The sequence below is a fragment of the Camellia sinensis genome, chromosome 2, assembly GCF_055761805.1.
Source record: "Camellia sinensis isolate YWXY chromosome 2, ASM5576180v1, whole genome shotgun sequence".
NCBI classification, from domain to species: Eukaryota; Viridiplantae; Streptophyta; class Magnoliopsida; order Ericales; family Theaceae; genus Camellia; species Camellia sinensis.
Genome location: NC_138962.1, coordinates 44,669,156 through 44,687,899, shown reverse-complemented (window position 1 = coordinate 44,687,899; position 18,744 = coordinate 44,669,156). Strand labels below are relative to the sequence as shown.

At 37.5% G+C, this 18,744-nt stretch overlaps 1 protein-coding gene across 1 annotated transcript; it reads left to right on the top strand.

The window, feature by feature from the left end:
• The first annotated feature begins 2,623 nt into the window (after positions 1-2,623).
• On the top strand, positions 2,624-5,380 carry LOC145813405 (uncharacterized). The gene is made up of 4 exons (XM_082908743.1): positions 2,624-3,016; positions 3,495-4,001; positions 4,140-4,211; positions 5,174-5,380. The coding sequence occupies exons 1-4, from the start codon at positions 2,624-2,626 to the stop codon at positions 5,378-5,380; spliced, it is 1,179 nt and encodes a 392-aa protein (XP_082764869.1).
• Positions 5,381-18,744: the final 13,364 nt, after the last annotated feature.

The following is an 18,744-nucleotide window of genomic DNA, read 5'->3' as shown; positions in this document are numbered from 1 at the left end:
TAGGTTTTCACCAAATCCTTTGTTTGTTCCTCCAGTAGTAGTCCAATAAGCACATAATATGGTTCTTAAGGGCCAAATTGCTGATATTGTCCAAGAAATGTGTGGACCTATGGCTCGGGGGGTTCAGACTCTTGTGTATAGGAAGCCATACCCAGAATGGGTGGATAGAGTGCATGAATACCCAAGGGGGTTTAGAATACCAGATTTTGCTCTCTTTTGTGGAAATAGAAACCAGTCAACAATAGAACACATTGCCAGGTTCGCAGGCCAATGTAGTGAATTTACCAATAATGATTTTATGAAGTTAAGACTCTTTCCAAATTCTTTAACTGGGGCAGCCTTTGTATGGCATATTAACATCACACCTGGTTCTATCCAAACTTGGCAGCAAATGAAGAAGGCGTTTCATGCCTAATTCTTCCAAACAAAGCCTGAAGTTTCTATGGTAGATTTGGCAAGGTTGAGCCAAAGGCCTGATGAGAAGGTTGCTCAATTTATTGCCAGATTCAAAAGGGCACGAAACAAGTGTAGGGTTATTCTGCCAGAGCCTAAATTTGTGAGATTAGCTCAAAATGGTTTAGAGTTTAGGCTTTGAAAGAAGTTTGATTAAACTGAGTTTCGAGACTTAGTGGAATTAACCTATAAAGTGTCTAGATATGAATCTTTACTTGAGGAAGAACATGATCGAAGTAATGCATCATACAAGACTTATTATAGGGACCCTAATTATGAAATTGATGCAACAGAGATCATAGGGAAAGAGCCTATAACCTGTGAGGCGTTAATTCATAAGGACATTAAAATAGACCAGCAATTTAAAAAGAAAGGTCTTCATAGGAAGTATTTTTTTAATTTAACAAAAGCAGATAAAATTTTTGATCATTTGCTTGCAGCAAATTTCCTAAAGTTACCGAAGGGAGTTAAGATCCCTACCCCAAAAGAACTTAAAGGGAAAATGTACTGTAAATGGCACAATTCTTGGTCTCATTCAAGTAAAAACTGTATTGTTTTTCAGAACAGGATCCAAGAACAGATTCGAAAAGGGAGTTTAAAGTTCCCAACCAAAGCAGAGAAAGCTATAGGGATTGACATTAACTCATTCCCAGAGATTGGGGAAGTTACAGCCAATGTTGGCATGCCAGATTTTCAAAACCTATCATTGAAGGAATTGAAGGAGGTTAATGTGTAGATGTATGTTGCCAGCCAGACTGCTTTCAAGAAGGATACCAGAAGTTCACAAGCAAATGGACAGAGCTTTACAGACCAAAAGGATGACTCTAGTGAGGAGGCACTGGATGATGACTCTCTTGAGGCAGCTATTATGCAAAGGATGTGTCCCAAATGCAGGTTAAGTTACAAATGGTTGAAAGGGTTCCCAATTGATGGAAAACAGTATTACAAGGATGTACAGAGACGCCCTAAGCCAACCAACACCTACAACAAGAGGCCATACCCAACTAGTCCCAAACAATAGCCATTCTTGGTTGGACCACCAGCCATTAGAATACATTCCAAGGGTAAGAGACCTCTGCATAAGTTCAGACCACCCAATTACTACATGATAGAAGACAATTATCCTGAGAGAAGGCCTGAATTGGGCTCAAGTCAAGGAATCAGAGCTAGTAATTGGCCTCTAAAGTCAACTTTGAACAAGATGCAAGGTAATTACCCTAAAAGAAGGTCTGAATTAGGCTCAAGACAGGGTGCTAGGATTAGTGATTGGCCTCAGAGGTTAGCTTCGAAGGTGGCTTCAATGACTGGAAAAGGAAATTCAGCACCTGAACTAGTGAGTTCATGGATACCTGGGGTGTTAGACTGGTTTGTCATGCAGAACAAGCCTGAGGAAATACCTGTACAAAGAAGTGTCTTTAAAGACCAGGGTAGAATGATTAAACCTCCCTTGGTGGCTCCAAATAATTGGGTATTACTCAAGCACCCAAAAACAAAGGAACCCGATATGGTTCCAGTAATCTCTAGGTCTCAAAAGAGAAAGATTCAGCGAAGGTACACCCAGTACCAAAAGGATCTGAAGGAAAGTGGAGAAAGTTCTTCATTGGCCCAGTAAAAAGGCCAGACAGAGGGAAAAGAAAGTCTAAAATTAGCTCCTCAGAACAAAAGAAGTATCGGCAGAGAACAGTTGGTTAAGGTTCACACTAAATTGAAAGCCAAGGAAAAGTCCAGCTTAGTAGGTCTTGAAAAGGCCTTGATGGAAAGTGACAGTGAGATAAAAAGAGAAGTTGAACTAGTCCAAAGGAAAGAAATGGCTGAAAATGAGATGTTTGAGGCCTTCATGGCTGAATAGACCTTTTTGGCCGAAAAGTCAACAGGAGCAGACCACAAACGAGTTGATTTGAAAGAAGTCACCAGTACTAAAGTACCATAGTGCAACATGGAGGATGCTTTTGAAATAACTGAACAAGTTAGTTTGGAAAAGAAACAAGTGTAGCCAACAGTTCAGTTTGGCTCATTTCCTCCAGTGTCAGTAAATATGGTATATATATTGCCACAGGAGTTCCAGGCTGAAGATGGAGACCAAGAAGGTTAGGAAGATGACCCTATTCCAGTTTCTAGTGAAGAATCACAGGCTATCATGATTCAAGATGAGTGTGAAGTGGCTATACCAATGGAAACTGAAGATAAAAGTGAGGAGGTGAGTATTAATCTCTCATATCCTTTCAAGTATCCTACAATATCTATGATGCAGCACGTTAAGCCCTTATATATCAAGGCTTACTTCGATAGGATACAATTAAACAGGGTGTTAGTGGATAATGGGGCAGTAGTGAACCTGCTTCTGAAGTTCTCTTTGAAGAAATTGGGGAAAAGAAACCCTAGATTAATCTCAACCAGCACAACCATTACTGGCTTCGCTAGGGATAAGCAGATGGCTCAAGACATCTTGCCCATCAACTTGAGTATGGGAACCAGAGATTGCATGACGGCATTCTTTGTTATAGATAGTAATGCCAAATATAATGCTTTAGTTGGCAGGGATTGGATCCACACCAACAAATGTGTGCCTTCATCTCTACATTAGAAAATAATGATGATCCTATGTAATGGAGAGACAAAGGAGATCAACGCAGACCCTCAACCCTTTATTGCTTGTGCTAACTTTGCGGAGGCCAAGTTATATACTGAATGAGTGACACCACTCAGTATATTGAGGAAACCTAATGAAATAGCCAAAGTGACGGCTGATGAGGAAGTAGCACACTTGAAGCACTTAGTGCAGGAAAGTGCTGATGAAGAGTTCGTTGCCAAGGATAACAATGATGCCTGGTTGTAAGTAAGAAGATGAGACCCAAGAAGCCATATCCTTAGCTTTAGTCAAGTTTTCAGCATTAGACTTAAAATCAATAGTCCAGAAGGTTCAGAAACAAGAGAGGGAAGCTATGGTGGTTGGCTGTAAGCAGGAGCAATAACAAGTCAGGCCTTTGACCCTTGATAAGCACTGTGCATTGGACATCGAAAAAAAAGTCCGGGAAATATAGGAAGAAGAAGCCTTAAGGACAGATTTTGTCTATGAGGAAGAGGGTAAAGATGTTGAACCAGAGAAAGTGGGAGTAGAACAAAGCAAAAAAGTGGCTTCGAAGGCAGAAGAAGTCAAAGGAGAAGCATTAGTAAGTGCTCAAGTACAGGACCCCTTGGAAGAAGTCAATTTAGGGGAAGGTTCTGCACAACAACCCACTTATATCAGTGCTTGGTTAAGTTCTCTTGACAAGAACCAGTTGTTGATAGTCCTAAAGAAATATAGGAATTGTTTTGCGTGGTCATATAATGAACTATTAGGATTGGATAGGTCATTAGTGGAACGTAGGTTCCCTATGAAACCTAACTTCAAACCACACAAACAGAACCTAAAACAGATGAGCCCTGAAGTGGTTCAGAAAGTGAAGGAGGAAACTGGACTCCTTAAAGTAGGCTTCATTAGAACAGCCAGGTATGTTGAATGGTTGTCAAACATTGTGCCTGTGGTTAAAAAGAATGGCAAGATGAGGGTGTGCATTGATTTTAGAAATCTGAATTTGGCAACTCCAAAAGATGAATACCTCATGCCTATAGTGGATCTATTAGTAGCCAGTTCAGCAGGGCACAAGATTTTGTTTATAATGGATGGGCATTCTGGTTACAACCAGATCTGTATTGCAGAGGAGGATGTCCACAAGACAACATTCATGTGTCCTGGGAATATTGGTACCTTTGAATGGGTAAAAATGCCATTTGGTCTAAAGAATGCTGAGGCAACGTATCAAAGGGCAATGAATGCTATCTTTCATGATCTTATTGGAGGGTACCTAGAGTGTTACATTGATAATATTGTTGTAAAGTCCCAGTCCATGGAGGAACACTTGGTTCACTTGGTAGTAGCTTTCGAAAGAATGAGAAAGTTTAAGTTAAAGCTTAATCCTCTCAAATGTGCTTTTAGTGTATCAGCTAGAAATTTCTTGGGCTATGTAGTGCACAAGAAGGGAATACAAATTGATCAGAATAAAGCCAAAGCCATCATTAAGGCTAAGCTTCCATCAAGTAAGAAAGAAATGCAAAAGTTCCTTAGTAAGGTTAATTTTCTTCGAAAATTTATTTCTAACGCTGCAGGGAAAATTAAAGTATTTTCTTCTTTGTTAAAGTTGGAAGATGAAGAGGAGTTTGTGTGGACAGTAGAACATTAAACTGCTTTTGAAGGAATAAAGCCTACTTGGCCAAGCCTTCAGTGCTGATGCCACCAAAGAGCGACAAACCTTTGAAGTTATACATTGCTGTAGCAAAAGATTCATTGGGAGTTTTTCTAGTCCAAGACAATGAAGAAAGCAAGGAGCAAGCAGTTTATTACCTTAGTAGGTTTTTAAATTCTTGTGAATGTAAATACTCAGCTGTAGAAAAGCTGTGCCTTGCATTGTACTTTGCAGCAATGAAATTGAGATATTATCTTTTGCCTACTGTTGTCTTGGTAATTGCAACCACAAACCTAGTTAAGTATATGTTATCTAGACAAATGTTGAGAGGAAAAATTGGCAAATGGATATTAGCTTTGTCAGAATTTCATCTAGAATATGTTCCCTAAAAGGTAGTAAAAGGACAAGTTTGGCTAACTTCTTGGCAGATCATCCATGTCAAACAGAAAAGCTAGGAGATAATGGATCTTGGTGTGGTCCATTTTGAGCCATGGCAGATGTGGTTCGATGGATTAAAGGACAATGATCTGATTGGGATTGGTGTTGTAATTAAGTCACCACAGGGGGTAGAAACCACACACGGTTTCAGGGTTGATGGAATTACTTGTTCCAATAATCAAACTGAATATGAAGCTTTAATAATAGGGCTGGAAATGCTTACTGGATTACAAGCTCATACAGTTGATATATTTGGAGATTCTTAATTGGTAGTCAACCAACTGAAAGGAATTTTCAAATGTCATAGTGTAAGCATGTTACCATATTATGTTGTTGCATTACATTTGCTTTCTCAGTTTCAGATAACAAATGTAACTTATATCCCAAGGTTCATGAATAACAAAGCCAATGATGTAGCTCAAAGGGCTTCAAATTTTAGAAGGAGTGATGACACTTAATTGAACATAAGTCAAGCAACATATCAAAAATTAATACCACATTTTAGCTAAAAAAAATGTGGTGTTGGAAGCCAATCATAATGACTTACAGGATCAAGATTGGAGGCATCCGATCATGCAGTACTTAACTGGCCCATCTTCGAAGGCCAGCAAAAAGATTAAATTGCAGTCTATGCAATGCATAGTGTACGGTAATGCTCTTTACAAAAGGGGAGCAGATGGGTTGTTATTAGAATGTCTAAGGTCGAAGGAGGCATTGACAACCATGACTGAAGTCCATGAAAGCATTTGTGATCCCCATCAGCCTAGGGTACAGATGAGGTGGTTGCTTCAAAGGCATTCCTACTATTGGCCAACCATCCTTAAAGATTGTATAGAGTATGCTAGAGGTTGCCAGGCATGCCAAAAACATGGCATGATAAGACATATACCAATAACTAATCTGCATGCAATTGTGAAGCCTTAGCCATTTAGACGTTGGGCCATGGATATGATAAAGAAAATACATCCACCCTCTTTGAAGTATCATTGTTTCATCCTAGTGGCCACAGATTACTTCACTAAGTAGGTCGAAGCTAAACCATATAAGGCTATAGATCAAATTGAAGTTATTAGATTTATTAAAGACCTGATTCACAGATTTGGCATCCCACAGACCATAACTATAGATAATGGGACTGTATTCGATGGAAAGATAGTAAAGTCTTTCACAGCAGAATTTAGAATTAGTCTTATTAATTCCACCCCTTATTATGCACAAGCAAATGGTCAGGCAGAATCATCTAACAAGTCCTTGAAGAAATGAATACAAAGAGTTGTGAAAAATAATCCTAGGGATTGGCATAACTTGTTGTTGGATGTATTATGGGTTACAGGACTTCTCCAAGATCAAGTACTGGAGTCACTCCTTATGCTTTGATATATGGGCATGATGCAGTGCTGCCTGTGGAGATTAACATTAGGTCTTTAAGGGTGAAATGCTAGGACCAGTTAACTTCTGAGCAATATCATCAGAGCATGTTCTTGGGGTTAGAGAACATAGATGAAACTAGAATTCTAGCATTAAACAATATTCTGTTCCAAAAGACAAAGACAACCAAAAGCTATAATAAGAAGGTTAAGCATATTAGCTTTAATGAAGGTGATTTGGTGTGGAAAATAATACTCCTAATATGAATTAAAAGTCATAAATTTGGTAAGTGGTCACCCAATTGGGAAAGACCATATCAAGTCCATAGAGTTTTACCTGGGGGAGCATACCATCTGAAAAATTAAAATGGTTATGTACATCCCAAGAAAATCAATGGTAGGTATTTGAAACCTTATCAACCAACTGTGTGGGAAACATAAGAAGTGTGAGAAATGCTAAACAAAGAAGCATGAAAATACTCAAGTAATAAATAAGAATTTCATTTCATAAATAGTTAAATACATGCAACCATAGATTGGCCTAAAAATCAGTACAATGCTTTAGTTGTTCCATATAATTGATTCTCTACTCCTAAGGGATGGGAACAACTGAATGGCTGTAGCTATGTCTTGCCTACGGTCAGCTAGCCCTTGATTGGTAAGCTGCAGCTTTGTAGTAATTCGATCCAAGGCTAGGTTAACTGTTGCTAACTCCTCTTCTAATTGGGCCTTTTTCTCCAAGGGTTGAATGGGCAACTAAGAAGTAGAGAAATGTTGTTCCTTCAATTTAGATACTTCAGTATGTATATGGGAAACAAATTCCTTGTCTTTTAATAGCTTCTCCTCTGTAGCTTTAGCAATGTGACAAAACATAGAAATCTATGGTAGCTGTTGCTTGGGATAAGTGGCTCGAAATGGCCATGTTGGATTGCTCAATGACTTTGCAGCATTGGAGGAAACCATTTTTAAGTACAGGTCTTTGTAAGGCTTCGAATAGGATCCTTGAAAATGATGTCAGCAATTCCAAACAAGTGCCTAAGTCTAATGGAGGCAAGAAGACCCTGCTGATGGTTGGAGAGCTCTCAAAAATTTCCAAGGAGTCAACAAGGGCCAATGGCTCAGTTTCACTGCTGGCTGCTGGAGTGGTTAAAGGTGTGTTAAAAAGGCTAGCTAGCCGAGCTTCAAAAATGTCTATCTCTTCCACTGACATTGGAGGTATAGAGAGGTCTAGAAGAGATGGTTGCATAGGGATATGAGAGGAGGTTGAAGTGTCCTTGGCAGTGTCCATAGTCCTGGCCGCCAGTAAATCAAGGGAAGATGGACTGGAGCTAGATGGTGGTGGCGAAGAAGAAATTGGTAAGCTACTAGTATTTTCTCTAAAAGCACTAGCTATCATTGATGATGTGATAACTGGGCCTTCTCAGGTGATGAAGGAGCAACCATGATTGCAGGGAAAGTAAATTGGGCTGAGAGTTAAGCCCAGGGATAAAGAAATAGGAATGCCTTGCCTCAAAAAAAGTATGGAAAGTGTAGAGCCAGGAAGTGGAAGTATTGTTTGGATGGGCTCTACACTTAAGGGCACTTTGGTGTTGATTTTCCTCCTCCTTTTCGAGGTTGCCTCTAATGGTCTTTCAATTTCAGATAAGATTGAAGAAGCCATTATCGAAGGAGGAAGTGGGGTAACTGTTGCTGCAAGATAAGAAATAAGAAGCAATATTAAGTTTTATTGCTGAAAACTTGGGAAAGGAAATTATTATAGAAACTAAAGGAAATTACTAGCCTTGAAAGTGGTGGTGGTAATAGTTGGAGAACTGCGAAGGACATAATGATCAGCAATTTGTTGCCTCTTTATAGTTTCCCTTTGAAATGTATCAACAGCAGCAGCAGCTTCATTCCTTAATATCTACTACTGCCTCTTTTTCTCATATCTCTGGAAAACCACTAATTCCTTGGATTGCTTCCTCTCTACTACCTTGGCGGCTGCCTAATAAGTAGGGTCATCATTGAAATCAAAAGGGGAGACTGTTATTTTCTTCTTTCTCTTAAGTGGTGTTTCTTTAGGTACTTTCTCTTCTTCAGGATCAAGCACACGTTTTCTCTTCTTTTGTTGTTGTTGCTTGTCTTTAAGAATGCTTAGGGCTTGAACCCTTTGAGAAGAGTCTACTTGTGAAGCACCTACATCAAAAGAAAGCCGTAAGTAGATAAGCAAGGCATTATAAGTATCATAGAGAGAAGAGAAGGAAAAAAAAATGCATGCCTCTCTTCGCAGCAGCCTTGATGATTCTAGGAGGAGGAGGAGAGGCATTGGGAATAGTCTCTGTGGTAGCAAGAGTAGGAGCTAGGATAGCAAGGGTAGTAGAGATAGTAATAGTGGTCCCAGTCTTTTTTGGTTTGGCTTGAGAGGTCACACCTAGTCCCACTAGCAGATCTTTGGGAGGTATTGCCAGGAGCACCTCTCTATTGGCTGTCCACCAACTTTGAAATCTTCTCAAAGCTGTGTCATATGGGATAAAGGGGATAAATTGAAACTCACTCAACTCTTGTAGCAATTTAAATGTTGCTTCCTCCAATTTAGTTTTGGGTACCTTCAGGTCTCTGACTGTGAGATTGGTATTGGAGAGGCTATAGAGAGGAACAGGAATTCCTTGAGTAAGCCCAAATTGCCTGGCAAATTGGGAAGGACATTCAAATATGCATTTGTAGGCTCGAAGATTCAAAGTACTGATAAAGAGCTCTCTTGGCAACAAGATAGAGGCCCACATATCCTTGTGTAACAAATTGGAGCATTCCCTATAAGCCAAAAATGCCTTGAGCCAAACTGGTCCTACATTGGTTTCGAAGGGACAAAAGAAGGAAGGAAGTGGAGAAATTAAGAGTTGATGAAAGAAAGTAAAATAATAGGCAAAGTTGGAAGGGTATAAAGAAATCCTGGCAAATTTCTCTTCGTAAGTAGTGGGTTCTTGCACTAAAAATCTCAAGCACTTGGAGTGTAGACTAGTGAAATATGCGAGGAGCCAAAGTTATAATACCCAAGGGGGGCCTCCTTGGTTAACATCCAGAGGTTTTCTGCAAAATTGGGAACATGCCTTATAAACATGGCTTAAAACGTAAGGAGCCAAGGCTATCCTCTTCTTCGAGGCAAGTGCCTTGGCAAGTGGGGCAAACTCAAGCATAATCCGTTGAGATGAAGTACAAAAGAGAAATTTGTATAACCAATACAGAATGAAGGAAAAGAACTCTCAGTCACCTACAGAGCCTACTTTCTTGTTCTCAAATTTTACAAAATCATTGAAGGAAGAGTTCAAGGGTGGAATGGTGAAGGTGACCGGAAGGTCTAGGTAACCAAACGTAAGGGGAGCACCAAGTGGTGAGAGCCCTAAGAGATGGAAAATATCAAGAACGGTGGGGGCCATCATACCACATCGAAACTGGAAAAAATTAAAAGCTGAATTCTAGAAACAAAGGGCTGCAGGTATCAAGAAAGGATCCTCAGGGATAATGAACTTGAAAAGGCGAAGGGCATCAAGGACACAGAGCTCTTGCAGATCTCATTCTCTGGCAGGCATAACCTTGTCATACCACTTCTCCCATTCAGCCCTCAATGTGGGCCAGCAGTGGTGGGGGCGGTTTATCCTCCAGCTTTCCCAATCAAAACCTCATTCATAGAGGAGACAGTGATCCTCTAGATGAGGACACAAAGCAGGAAGTTAAGCTGGGGCTTCTCTGAAGATAGGTCCTAAGATGTATTCCTGTTGTTCATTATGGCAAGGAATAAAAAGGCGACCATCTATGGTATTCGGTTCACCAGCTCTGAGCTTGGATATCTCTTCGTCGATACACCTCTTTAAAGCCACGAATGGGCTCACGTGTTCCACAGCTGGTACTTTCAAGGAGGAAGAAGCCATTAACAAGAGTTTTCGGAGGACAAAGCTTAGAAAAGAGTAAAGAGGAGGAGAGACCAATAGAAATGAAGGGTTTGTGTTTTGGCGAGCAAGTAAGTTAAAAACGCGAAGGAAAGGGTTTTTTAAACTTTTCTGCCCGAAGGATGAGCAATCAATTGAAATGGATAAAAAGACCTAAGATAATTGGTTGACTGATTTTGGAACCCATATGAGTTTAAGCCTTTGTCTTAAAATTCATAGGAGTCCTGAAAGTATAACATGAAAAGTTTCTCTCAAGGGTGATTGTTTGGGAAGGAAACTTATCTCAAACACTCAGATTGGCTACGAAAACTAATATTTGGCTTCAAGGTCAAGATTTGGCCCCAGAGCCAGATGTCAAACAACCAACTAAGGCTTCGAGAGTAGGAAGTTGACTTCGAAACACATTTTTATTTCTGAGAATGCAGGAATGTTTAGGTTTGGTCTGCTTCAAAGGGACTGGGGACTTGCTCTTAGATTTCTTGTGAAAGATAAAATCCTTCGAAGTGAACTTTGAAGTATTCTGTAGCTGGAATTTGATTCTTCTTTGATGTTTTAGACTTCAAAGTTGCAGAGTCAGTACCAAGTCAAGTAAAAGATCAAGATCCAAAAAAGACTAACCTAAACATGAAAAATTCCTTTTGGGATTCTCTGTCAAAAACAAACCTTTTTGGAAAGCAGCATTGTTACTTAGTCCTTCGAAGTACTTAAAAGTAATTTTGATACAAAGGTTGGTCAATTCAAAGCTGTTAAAATTATGCTGACCCTGTGATTGGAATGAGAAGACGTAAAGCAAAGATTGTCAATTGTACTTCACATTTTGGACATATTTAAATTAGGTTTCAAGAATTCCATTGGAAATGTTCAAATCAGACTTTGAAGGAAAAAATTGGTAAATTCGAAGCTCTAATTTTATTTGAATTGGACGAATAAATGGTCACAAGCATGCAATTGGAACATAAAACCAGATCATGCCAAATAGAGAAAGAAAACCTAGTTTTATTGACATGTAAATAATTACATTAGAAAGCCTTCTTGACTACAAATTCGATTTCATAATAGTAAGGAATGGAAAAAGCAACAAGTTCATTAAATTTGACCCAGCAGTGTTCAATGAATTTATGTTCTTTCTTTATTCTGTCTTCTGTACTATCAAAGCTAGGTTGCTGCAGCTAATATGCTATTATTTAGTGAAAAAGCTGTTCTGCTTTCATCTCGAACTTTATCTCCTTCAAGCCTTGTTCCATCTTATCCATATCTAAATCATCCCAGTACGCTGAATCCTTATTCTTGAAGTCATTATATTCTTCAATGAGATTCTTTGCTTCATACTGGGTCTGAATTCGATTGGCTGAGATTTTGTCCAAAGAGTTACTAGTAGCCAAAGAAATTTGGTACCAATGAAAAAGGAGTGGGAGTTGATCCAAAAAAGCTTAAAGCTCTGCCTGGGCAATGGGGTTGAGGACATGACCCCGAGTCCTAATATCACAGGCCCATCAGAAGTTCTTGAGAGGAGTCTTATCTCCAAGAACATTGAAGGGCAAGTGAGAGAAGGCAGCAAGCAGAAGTTGAGCTTGGTATCGCTCAAATGTAGTTGGACGAGCTAGAGGTTGGTAGAAAGGAAGAAACTGACTCTCAAAAAGAGTAAGTTTTAGTTCTTCCATCCAATGAGGATTCTGAGGAAGAGGAGGTGTAGAGGGATTTATCTCGAAGGAAGAGGGGAACTGGGGGTTATTTACGTATTCGAGCCAGTCAGAAGAGCAGAGTTTTGCCTTCTTAGCTAAGAATGACGGATTATATCTCTATGATTCATCTAGATGAGGAGCTATGCGCACTATCTTCGTTGGTATGGAAGACGTGTACCATACCACAAGTAAGTTGTCTTCCAGACTGCGTCGGTGATTAATGGGTACATAAGGGTAAACCACTGAGCTCCGAGCAGAAAGAGGGATAGACAGAGGATTATCAAATTCAACAAATCGATGGTGAATTCGCTCTCTTAATTCAGGTTCATCAGGTTTTGGCCAACTTCCCCAGCCAGTAGACCTGGAGGAAGAAGAAGCAGCTGTGTCCCATACAGAGAGTGGTGGGGCAGAAGAGGAGCTTCCAAGATCCATTTTTGCAAATGCTTTGTCCAAGGGTTTGTAGTTGACAGATTTTTGGTCTAAAGATTGGTAATTGGCAAAAGCTTCCATGACTTGTATAAATTGAGGTGGATAGGTGTAACCAATAAATGCATTAAGGTTCTTTAGAGGCCTGCAATCATCTTCCAAAGACTCTTCATATGCTCGATCAATGTAAGAGAAAGTGTATGTGGCCATTGGGGATGTACTAGTCTTTTCGTCTACTCAAAGAATGGAAGTGCAAGATGCAAGGATTTAATGAAGTTCACTGCTTCATTATTCAAAAAGCGGTTACACTACTAGAATACACAGAGCCCATGCATGTCCTAGAACACGGATGGATTGCACTAGCTTACTAATATCACCAAGTATTGGGTATATTAGTGCGGGGGGTAATGTTGGTTGTATAATTTGTAAAAGCCAATCCCAATTTAACGTGTGGCACAAAGAGGGCAATTTGGGAAGTTAATACAAGTTGTCAACCAAAGTCAGACACGTGGCAGTTCGTATTGGTAATAATAGATCTGCGTAGCACTGGAACAATCGAGGGATACAAGATAATGTAGCCTAACGGTTATTCACAAAGTTTAAATTTAAAATTAGGTGGGAAACCTAACTGCAAGAGTGGCATAGTGGGACTGGCTGTGAGAGAGCATGTTCAATGATCATGGAAGGACATTTCGATGGTGGGAAGCCCACTTCGACGGTTATCATTGAAGAGTATAAATAGCAGAGAAGGCCCCAGAATAAAGCCCCCAGACTCAGATCAAAAAACCAGTTTATTTACTTCGTTTTTCCTTCTAGTTTTTACAATTCTTTATATTTTTGTACTTCAATTCCTGTATTGCACTTCATTTCCTAGAAGTAGTTTCAAATAGCATATTGCTGTAAACCTCTACGAGGCTGGGTCAGATCATTGTAAGTTTTCATTTACTTAATAAAATTCAGATTCTGAAATTGTTTTTCATTTGTTGTTATTTACTAAATTCTCTTAAACAAACCACTAGTAAAAGTCCTCTTCATTGAGGCTGAGAGAACTATAACACAATCGTTTGATAATTGGTTGGCAAGTAATATTCTGTAAGGTCTAATTGATCCTTGCTAGCACGCTTAAAATTACATTATTAACTTTTGAAAGGAAAAAAAGACAACAATGATATATTGATATATATAGTATTTAAAAAGAAAAAAAAAACTGATGTGAGCTTGTAATTATTTAAAAAAAAAAAAAAGACAAATGCCAAAATCTAAGAGTTATGTCGCAGTGATTGAACTATAAATTGATTTTGTTTTTTCTTTTCAATGGGCTAATATTGTTTAGTTTTATTTTATTTTTTTCTCTTTGTCTTGGGAAACAAGGTAATATAAATATGAGTAGACAAATTTAAATAATTAATAAATTTACCGTTTCATCTAAAGTCATATTAACATCTCCTCTCTTAAAACTACACTTCTATCTCTCTTTCTTCCAATCACATCCTCTCATAACTCCCTTTTTAAGTAATCATAATCAAACTTCCCATCTCATCTTTATTGATTACTTTTTATCATTTTCTTTCATCGAATCCATTTTTTTTCTTAGTATTGATTGTTGATGTTAGTGTATATACTAATTTGGTGGTGTTGACTTGATAAATGTTTTATATTGTGAGAGAGGTAAAGAAATAAAAAGAGAGAGAAAGAAATGACGTGGATATGACAGTAATTTAAGAGAAGGGGTTTGGTAGTGGTGGTGATGATTATGGTAGCGGTGGTAGTGACAAGCTTGATGGTGAGAATGGTTTATGGCAATTGTGGTAGCAGATAATGTGTTTGTGAGGATGGTCATAGTAATAGTGACAATTAATGGTGTGGTTGTAGTGGTTATAGCGATAATGATAGTAAAAATTGAGAGTAGAGTGGTTGATGATGGTGCTGCCACGATGATTAAGGTGTAAGTCCGTGGTCACGTGATTGCCAACATGATATTTTCTATCAAAATTAGGATAAACTTTGAGAATTGGAAACAATCAAATAGTTTAAGAACCATATTGGATTTTAAAAAAAATAAATAAAAATTAATGGCCAAAACAAAATTTTGCTAATATTTCAATGGACAAAATGTAGTTTTGCAATTTTGTTGGGTGGCAAGTTAACATAATTCTAAAAGGAGGGCTGCTATTTACACCGACGTTATTTCTTTAGAACCTTAGATATTCTATTATTACAATTTTGCCTTAACATCAATTTCTATTTTTCTATATCTTTCTTTTCAACCCTAACTTTAATCCCAATCTCCATCTCCACTTCGACTGGTGGCCTCTCTCCACCCCACCATCACCGTCCCTCCCTAGCTTATTCTTCACTTGAAAAACCCTAACCTAATTAGCGCTGGCCACTCTCCTTTCTCTATCTTCGACCACTTCATTTTCTATCTCCGTCTCTTTTTCTTCTTCTTCTTCTTTACCTGCAAAACTAACCCTAAACCTAACCAGCACTGACTACCTTCTTCTTCATCGCTCGCTGTCGTTGTCACTACCTTCCACCTACCTTACACCACAGCCAGGCCTCTTTTCCAGTCGCGTGACCCTAGATCTAGGGTTTGCAAAAACTTAACCTCCTAGAAGAAGAAGAAGATGCTGAAGGGGGGGGGGGGGGGGACAATCGTTGCCATCACCACGACCAAATTGCGAACAACATAACACCACCAAGTCTTTCTCTTTTTGTAATGCCACCACTCTTTCTACGATTTTTCTCTTCGTCACCAATGGTTCGGTATAGTAGATGCGGAGGGAGGCAGATGGGTAGGGGAGAGGCTATAGTGGTGAGAGAAGGTAGGGAAAGGCTTTTATGAAGAAATGACGGGTAAGGGGCTGACGGACAGGAAGAGAGAGGATGAGGGCGTGTCATGACCCATCTCAGTGCCTAGGGCTGGATTCACAATGAGTTAATTTCTAAAATTTCCAAGATTACTTTTACGTAATTAAATTAAATTAAATAATGCAGCAGAATAAAATAAAAGATATAGATAAATATCTGAAGCATACATGAGAATTATTATAACATAAGTTAGATAATAATTACAAGTAAATACAAAAAAAAAAAAGAAAAAAAAAAGAAACATGGTGTTCATCTCAAATTTAGGTCTTGATTAGTGGGGTAAAATCATTATTCTTTAAGTTTCTCCACCTGAAAAGGGTTTTTAACAGCTATAAGTACATGATAAAGTGATAAATATTATACTAAGAGTATAAGGGTATACAATTACCATTAATAATTATTTAGGTTAAATAGAGAATAGTTTGGTTTGAATAAATTATTTTAAATAATAGACATGTAATACAAAAATTGTATGTGCAAAATAATCATAACCACAGTACAGAACAGAACAGAACAAAGGGTCAATGGATCCATAACAGACAGAGGGTCACAACGTTACTAATTCGAGGGCCAATGGTTTATTTAAGTCACATAAGGCATGGGACCGTCAAAAGGTTACTAAGGTGACAATTCAGAGGGCCTATGATTATTTAAGTCCCCTAAGACATGAGATCTCCATGGTGGTATTTATAAAAATAAATGTTTTTATACGCATTGTTGAATAAATTCCAAAATTAAAAAAAACATATCCATAGGTTTAATTTTGAACAAACAGGGCTCGTAAAATTAATAAAAACATGATTTGCATAAAATAATTCATAAAAACAATAAAACAATTTATGACTACTCAAGGCATAATATAACTCACCTTAATATCAACTCCTAGACTATGCTTGGTTGCATTTTTTTGAAATTTTTTTTGAAAAAATGATTTGAAAACTCTTTTTTAAAAAAAAAAATCATTGTTTGGTTTTCCAAAAAATACATCATTACAATTTCAAATTTCCCTCCAAGTTAAGGAGAGAGACAATAAAAAATAAACACAAATTTCACATCAACAAATACTCTCATCTACATTATATATATATACAAAAATGATTTTTCCCTCGAATTTTGCCCCCTTGAATCCCCCGACTGCCCAAAACGACGTCGTTTTGGGCAGTTTTTTTTTTTCCTTTATGCAGGTTTGAAAATGGAGGGGAATGTGGAGAGAAGAGAAAGAGGGAGAGAAGAGAGGAGAAGAGAAAGAGGAGGGGAAGAGGGAATGGAGAGAGAGAGGGCCCCTCTGATCGCAACTCGTCGTTGCTCATCGCAGCTCTCCAGTCTAGTCCTTCTTCTTCTTCTTCTTGCAGTCCAGTCCAGTCTTTCCTCTTCTTCTTCTTCTTCTTCTTCTTCTCAAATTCGGGCGATTCGGGGAGGGGGAAGGGGGCGGGGGGCTTTTCGAGCTACATATCACCTCTCATATATATATATAAATGTACATGGTTGGTTTGATAAAAACATAATGTGGCATGTATCCATTAAAAAAATCGTAATTTTGGCAAATTTATGTACACATTTTCGAAATAACCAAAATTAAAATACAAATTTGTAGAAAACGTAAATTTATACAAATTTCAAAAAAAACGTTAATTTATACAAGTTTGCAATAAACGTAAATTTATGTACAAAATTTCGGAAGCCGTAACTGAATAAAAATGCCCAGTTATTTAAAATTGGCATTAAAAAAATATATGTGAATCGATGTTTAAATTTATTTAGAAAATCATAAATTTGTTCACAAATTTATTTACAAAATTGTATATTTATGTTTAAATTTATTTTCAAAATTGTTGAATTATGTTCAAATTTAAATAAATAGTCAAATTGATAAAAAAATTTGGGCTGTATGTGTGAATAATTAAAAAAAAAAAAAATTTGTACCTACACGTATCATGGTCAACCCGTGGCTGATAGAGGGAGAGAAGCAAATTAGGAAAAAAAAGAAACAAGCAAAGGCTCTTCACATCAGGTGAGGAGTATACAAGTACAGTGTACTAATGCCTGGGCTCTTAGAATCAAATTCGGAATTTTTTTTCCGTAAATGGGATTGATTTTTAACCAAACAGGTTGTATAAAACTTTTAAAAAACATGTGTTCAAAAAATCACAACCAAACAGTGATTATTTTTTATTTCCTCCGTTTTTTTCGAACCTCACTACTTGCTTTTACTTCTATTTTGTGATGCCGCCCTTTATTACCGCAACCTTTATTATATGTCCGAAGTGTTAACGCCTCATACCCAATTTTTCCCTTAATCATTACGTGGACAGGCGGCACAAGTTGGCTGTCTCCAGCAATGTTCTCCTAAGTCTCCTGGGCTTATCAACAGATTACACTCATTCTATTAGTGTTACCTCCCAACTCTTGTTAAGTAATTATATTTGGGCCTCGAGTAATATAAAAATTACACCATCCTCTCTCGATAACATATCATGATTTCTAATTAAATTAAATTATATTTTAACACACATAACTATTAAATTAGATATATTATTATTGTTTAATTTATATATATATATATATATATATTTATATTTTGCTTTATTATTATTTTTTTGATATTAATTAAGTATTTAGGGTGTCACAGGGTGAAAACTGGCTAGCAACGACGACCGTCGGACTTGCACAGGAAGGAAATGGCAGTGGGTTGGGTTGGAAGAATGGACGAGGAAAAGGATATTATTTGAATTAAAGTGGGAGTTTAAAAATAAAATGAAAGAGACCTATGTAACTAGGGGTTGTTTTGGATGACCTAAATAAGTGCACTTTTTATTTTTTTACGAAAAGATGTGCAGAAAAGTAGAGAGATGATGTAATGAAAAAAAGATAAAAAGATAAATTATTTTGTATATGCCAAACTTAACCTAGATGAGAGGTTCAAAGAAGTGTGGCGCAAAGAAAAAATAGAAGCAAATAGTAACCCTCTTCTAAAAGAATTCCATTTTTTCCCCCGTTTTATACCAATTGATTGACAGAGTGAATTGGTTGGAATTACTTGTCCTCAAATAAATAAATAATATATATTTACAATCTTTACTGTCATTAGTTTCAAGGGGTGTAAATTTAGTACTCCTTCGTCTCATTTTTATTTTTTTGCCCCTCTTAAAATGTTTGTTTACCTTTTATTTTGGAATACTAAATTTTATTAGATTTTTAAAATTATTTTTTATAAATTATTATTAACTCATTTCAAAATTCAAATTATAGAGCAATAGTAAAAAAATATTTTAAAATTTAAATTAAAATATAATAATTATATATATTTTTAATAAATTGAATTTTCTGAGAAATAAATTAGAACGGAGGGATTGCCTCAAAT